Genomic DNA, 6,760 nt, shown 5'->3' with positions numbered 1-6,760 from the left:
GCATATATAAAAAACTTATTTATGTTATGTACGCATTCATTCTTTTGACGAATGTTTAATTAATTTTTTCTTTTAATCAGTGCTTCATTGTAAAATTTGTTCTAAGAAAAAAAGAAAGTAAATATAACGTAAGCAAATATAACTTGGGAAAATTACCTCCAAAATTACCTCCAAAAAAAGAAAGTTAATTGTCTTGGAGAATTCAAGGCATATGCAACACATGAAATAGTTATCATAAGTATGGTTTAAAAAACAAAAACCAACAAATAATAAATTAATGACATATATCACACTGATAAAAGTATAAATAAGTAATTTTTTATATACTTTGGTTTGTTTTGAAAAGGAACCCAACATTCAATCTAATCCGAGTAGCTTTTCACAAAAACACATCCTAATACTTGGTTTTGTGTGTTTTACGGTTTTCATTTGAATTGATTTATCATTTTAATTTTGATTGGTTTGAATATGAACACTCCAACTATAAATGAAAGAAGTGATAGCGAAATCACCAAAGACTATTAGTGGTGCATAATGTGACATATATAAGAACATTCAATTAAAGTTTATTAAAGTTGGATCTAACAAATCAAATGAAAGTATAAAGAGTCAGTGCGAGCAAAAATCATATCGCAGAGATCATAATTCTAAAGAACAATAATAAAACAACGACTGAATATTTATGAACAAAAGTTCCAACATTGCAGGAGCCTTTTCAGCAGGTTCTTTGATTTCGCAGGAGCCATTTCCTCATTCTTCTGTTGGTTCATCCTTTCATCAGCTGCAGCCCTCTTTTTGGCCTCGGTAGCAGCCCTTTCTACCTTAACTTGTGCTTCATATTCAACCCTTTTGCGTGCTTGCTTCTCCTTTCTCTCTGCAGCAGCAGCCCTTTGTTCTACAGCTGCTCTTTCACGATACCTTCTTGTAGATATTTCTATGTTATCACTTGCCTATCGAGGGGGGGATCTGGATCAGAGATGAAATTATCAATGTGACTAATTATTTTAGCGAAATTAATTACGCTAAAAATTAAAAATATTGTTCATATTTTAGTGGAATTTAACCTTTTAAAAAGAAATATTGTTTATATTTTAGTAGAATTTAACTTTTTTTAAGTGTAACTTAAATAATATTATAAAAAAGATAAAATATTTTAAATGAATGGTCAAGTCGAAGTAAAAAATCTCACCCAAAAATGATATCCCTTTATATATATTTATTGATTATGTATGAGTAAGTTACAAACTTTTTATATATATGTTGATGTTGCAACTTATAAAACATATAAGACACTATAGTCTATTGGTTGATGAGTTGTTCTTAAAGTTTATGCCGTGTCGATTCCTCCATGTTCTTTTTTGCATTTATGTTATATTAATCAATCCTTTAAAAAAATATGACAAAAATAATAGACAAGACTTGAATCCAATACAATATATATATATATATATATATATATATATATATATATATATATATATATATATATTGTGTGTGTGTGTGTGTGTGTGTGTGTGACAGAAACAATATGCAAGACTTGAACCCAAGATAATGAGTTATGAAAACATGCACTTTAGCACAACAACAATGCATCATATGCGAGTATATTCTTGAATAAAAAAAATAAAAATAAAAAATAGGGCTGGGCTGGTGTGGCAATAATCACACGCAAGCCTTGAAGAGATCTACCTCTGCTTATATCTCTCCACCCTTTCCGGTCTTCTCATAACCTATGAAACTCATATATATCATAGGGAAAATTTTAAAATTAATGTCAATGTCGTGTTCTATGTTTTATAGTTTACAAATTGATTTTTTTATCTTTCAATTGTCTAATGTTTGAAACATTTAATAATTTGAAAGGTTTGTAGTTAGGTACAAATTTTTGAGAAGAGAATCATAATAGGAACATATTTTATAGAAGAGAATAATAAATTCATGATGAAAGTAGTAAAAAAAAAAAAAAACAAAGATTACAAATTTCCAACGCAGGTAAAACTAATGGTATCCATCAAATTTTAAGGGTGAGTTTGGCCTGACTTTTTTGAGTCATAAACAAGGAAAAACAATGGAATTCGAGTACATGTGGTTATTCTATGCGTTATAAAGTAGGAAAAAACTGACCGTGAAGCACCGGCAGCAGCAGCAACAACAACGACACTCATGATGAAGAACAGCGGCGAGACGAGGAGAGATGAACCGAACAAGCGATTTGAAAACACAGCCTTTTGCGCCTTTTATTTATAAAACTCTGCTACATTCAAATTGAGGGTCGATACTAGTTGGGCCAATATGGAAGCTATAACCCATAACAACGTGAGAAAAGTGCGTTATTTTCTGTTATTTTTCACCGCCATATATTCAATCTTAATCTTAAATCCATGTTGGCAAATTTTAGCATTGACAAGCCAAGATTGAAACTGCCGGTTCCGCAAAAATTTAGAGTTTTTTTTTTTTTTTTGAAGGAAAAAATTTAGAGTTAACATCAGTTAAAATTATAATCTTCTTAACTAGTATTAAGACCCGTGCGATGCACGGGAAGTTAGATATGACATTGATTAATAAATAAAGTAATCGTAAATGAAACAATAATAGTTGTAAGTGAGCATGAATTAACGTGTCCAAAATAAAACCAATAAAAACTTGAAGTAATTTAGAATTCTCGTTATCACATCGAATAGACAAATAAAAATAAGGTGTCAAACAATCTTGAGGTCCTTGCTTAATTTTGACAACTTTCCGCAATTTAGTGGTGGACGACCGAGTTTGACAATCAACGTCAATATATGTTGCATCTGAGTCGGCGTTTCTCTTTCTCAAAGACTTGGATGGATGAGTATCTTTAGGAATAGAATTAGCTTCATCACCAAGAAGCTACATGAATAATAAACATTCATAGAAATAGTTAATTTAATAAGTTTTATGAATACTTTTAAAGTAGATATAAAGAATATTTAACTACCTTAATGTTATCATCAGTTTGGGGAGTAATAGGACCTATGATATCAACATCATCATCTTCCTTACCATTCGGAGGAGCAGCATGACACTCAATATAATACTTTTTCTTAAACTCATCAATGATTTCATTGTCATCGGACATCTTTTTGACTGCATAGGTATAAAACCTTTGTTCAACATTTTTTTGATTGATCTCCAGTTTGAAAAGCATTTCCTTATCACGTAAGGTGTCAAACTCGGTTGGATAATCATTTGTGGTCTTTTCCTGTTTTTGATTTGGATTAGTAAACAATTTTTTTTGAAAGGGATTAGTAAACAATTAAAACCAATGTTTATTGTTTTAATAATATAACATAAAAAATACAAAAGACAATATACTTAAGTTCATTATCAATACCATTTGTTCTTTTGCAGTCTTTCCAAAGTGCTGTGAAATAACTCCATCAAACAACACAAAGGTAGTTGACCCACTATCATCCATAACATGAATGTGCACCATAAACCTAAAATGAAAAGTGATTATACATGAAAGATTCAATAACCTTATAAGGAATCACTAACCAAAAAAATCAGTGACCAAAAGAATAAAAGTGGTGATGATGCAACTTGTCGTTTATATAATCATGTACATAGTAAGTTATTAGAAAGAAAAAAAAATTGAAATTAGATTTGCTAATTATATAAGTAACCGAATAGAAAGAATAATTGAGTTTAGCTTAAAAAACATGAGTGAATCATAAGAAAAATTAATATCGAAAACGTTACCTTTTTGTAGCATCGACTAATGTATCACATTTTTCACAAAAGTGTTTTGTACAAACAGGTTCAACCTTCTTGAAACACTTATCACATGAAACGTAACACCACTTCTTATTGGTGTCTATGTCAATAATTTTAGCCAAGACAACACATGCACCCACCTGCATAGTTATTAAATTTATTTTAAGAATAATAATTAGAAAATTAAAACACAAAGATATGGATTAAGAATTATTTAACAACATAGTATAATAGTATAAGTCAAAGCAAATCAACATAAAGTTGTAGACCTGTTTAGCTTGTGTAATATCTGAAATTGTCATGTTTTTTGTTTGGAGTAGATCATTAGACAAAGAAAGTGAAGATTGTGCTATCATCTGGGTGACCCCTTGGGTCAAAGATGCATTGCCAGTTTCCATTCTATCGTAAAATATAAGAAAATCATACTTAACAAAAACAAAAAAACTTTCAATAATTATCAATATATAATATATGTGTAATAACGATAGGTTAGTGCATACCCTTTCTTGTAGGTGCAACATTCTTCAATGTTGGGATTTATAAGCAACTTGGTTTCATTGAATGCATTGGCAATCTCATACATACCTATTAAAATGATACACCAAAAGGTATTAAGTAATATATATCATTAACAATACAAAGAAATTAAAAATAATTACCTTTAAAAAGATAATCTAATTACCACCAAAAACTTTAAGTCGACATAGATGCATAACAACTACAATAGGAAAAGTATTTCCATTTGTGCTCATATAGCTATTCATTTGTTCAGCAAAATGACCCCATAAAGTACAAATGATTGTATTGCTCCTGAAATTTACAAAATAATTTTTATTAGACTAAGAATAATAATTAAAAAAACATCTATATATGTAGTTAAAACAAAGATAAAAAAAAACTCCACTAACTCAAGGTCTTCAAGCATCAAGTCCAAGATTTTAGTCATTTTTCCTTTTACTTGAACATCCTTAATGTCAGTCGTTCCAACCACATGGCCAATGACATCTAAAAATAAACATGGTTGCAGAATCATAAAGAAGAAATCATAAAAATCTAAAAATAAGTTAATATTTAATTTGTAATTTTAGTATAAAGTACTAACCCATTAAAACATCGTTATCAGTACCACCAATAATGTCCTGAAATTTTGTGAAGTTGAACAAATTTGCAGGAATTTTATCATAAGATGTTTTGGCTATAATAGTGCTTCCTATCAAAGTTAGCTTGTATTTGTGATTTGTTGGCTTAAAATTTCCTTTATTAAATTGGACCAAGAACTTTTCTATAGTATATGAAGCACCCTCTTCAATAGAATCTCCAAGTTGTTTGAAATCCTTGCTTTTAATAGAAGCTTGTATCTTTGACAACTGAAATAAATAAAATATTATGTGAATTTATGTGAATAAAAAGATAATGAGAATTATAAAACTGAAACAAATTCTTTAAAAAAAAATAAAGGTGAAACATAAAAAAACAATGATATAATCTTATCAACACGTCCATAGTATGGACAATCATGAATCAAATTAAAAAACTTCTTTTATTATCAATTTATAATAGTTTAGGTTGTTTTTCGGGTGTGTTTTGGGCAGTCCTGTTAGATGCGGCTGTGCAGTTTGGCTGTTCAATTTTTTTTTTTTTAACAGAGTCACCCAAAAAGAAAGTGTAGTGAATTCAAACTAACAAAGAAGATTATAGTGGAGGAACAGGAACCCCGCGCACCCAAAAACTGCACAGCACCAACCAAAACAAATAAATCCCCACCTCTAAATTTAATTGGCTAATCGTTTAAATTTAATAGGCTAATTGCTTTACTAACATGTTCATATATGGTTCTTTTAATTTAATAGGCTAATTTAACTGTGATGAAAAACAGAAGATACAACTTGTGAAATACATGAATAAATCAATGATCTTTAATAACAAAAATGGATAGGTATAATAGAACCATATAAAAGTATATAGAGGCATGCTGTTTCATCACACATAACACAAACATGTTATAGTAATTCAATACTGGATGCCTCTTTTGGTTTGTTGAAATCAGGAATTTTCCAAAGATTAACTATACGAACACGTATCTTCTAATCGATTTTTCCAGCAACAATGTCATCAATATCAGTAATATGAGAAGCCATTATTCAATCTACATAGAATTGAAAAGAAATAAATCATGGAAAGGTAGACAAAGTTAAAAATATTAATAGAGAGATACTTTAATCGTTGATATAAAAAAGAAGTTAGAAATAAAAAAAGAGATTCAAAGCAAAAAAATATGACGTACGATTAATTTGAAGCAAGATGATTTAATCGAAGGAAGATGGATGAAGTATGACTTATAAATCCTATTTGATGTTACTTATATTTTGGCATAAAGTGGCACAGATGTAGACAGAGTTAGTTACCAAAGACAAACGTTAGATGAGGATTTTTTTTCTTTGGTGGCACAAATTTAATGAGAAATTTTAGAAAAACATAGTTAAAAAAAAACAAAAAAAAACATATGGGGATCGGTGTTTATATTGCCAAATAAATAGAGAAAATAGCACTACCAAAAAAATAGAGAAAATAGAAAACAAACTATGATGTTCATCAAACAAAAAACAAAATAAGATTATGAAAGGAAAAAAAAACGTATTTAGTAGTTTATGGCACAAATTTAACAAAAGTTTGTTCAATTGCTTAAATATATATTATTAAATAATAATGTGAAAGAAAAACAAAATAAAATTATGAAAGAAAAAAAACGAAAAAAAACTAAGATTATGGAAGAAAAAAAAACATATTTAGTAGTTTATGGCACAAATTTAGCAAAAGTTTGTTCAATTGCTTAAATATATATTAAATAATAATAACAATAATGAGTTGTCAATATTAAATTTAGCAAAAGTTTGTTCAATTGCTTAAATATATATTAAATAATAATAAGAATAATGATGTGTCAATATTAAAATGACAAAATTAACCTCAAATTTTGGCTCCAAAAAGCTGTTTAAGACAACTTAAGACCTTTTATAAA

At 28.7% G+C, this 6,760-nt stretch overlaps 1 protein-coding gene across 1 annotated transcript; it reads right to left on the bottom strand.

The window, feature by feature from the left end:
• Positions 1-2,439: 2,439 nt before the first annotated feature.
• LOC146944067 (replication protein A 70 kDa DNA-binding subunit B-like) lies at positions 2,440-5,129 on the bottom strand (the record flags this gene model as incomplete). Its single annotated transcript, XM_085747910.1, has 9 exons — positions 2,440-2,874; positions 2,963-3,226; positions 3,359-3,464; positions 3,727-3,881; positions 4,011-4,140; positions 4,242-4,326; positions 4,424-4,551; positions 4,650-4,746; positions 4,844-5,129. Coding segments are annotated over 9 exons (1,686 nt in total), but the record flags the coding sequence as incomplete, so codon positions are not given.
• Between the last annotated feature and the right edge of the window lie 1,631 nt (positions 5,130-6,760).

The sequence above is a fragment of the Medicago sativa genome, chromosome 2, assembly GCF_051527215.1.
Source record: "Medicago sativa cultivar Bolivia chromosome 2, Bolivia_mono, whole genome shotgun sequence".
In the NCBI taxonomy this organism is placed as follows: Eukaryota; Viridiplantae; Streptophyta; class Magnoliopsida; order Fabales; family Fabaceae; genus Medicago; species Medicago sativa.
The sequence above is the reverse complement of the archived record's forward strand: the minus strand, read 5'-3'. Positions and strand labels throughout refer to the sequence as shown.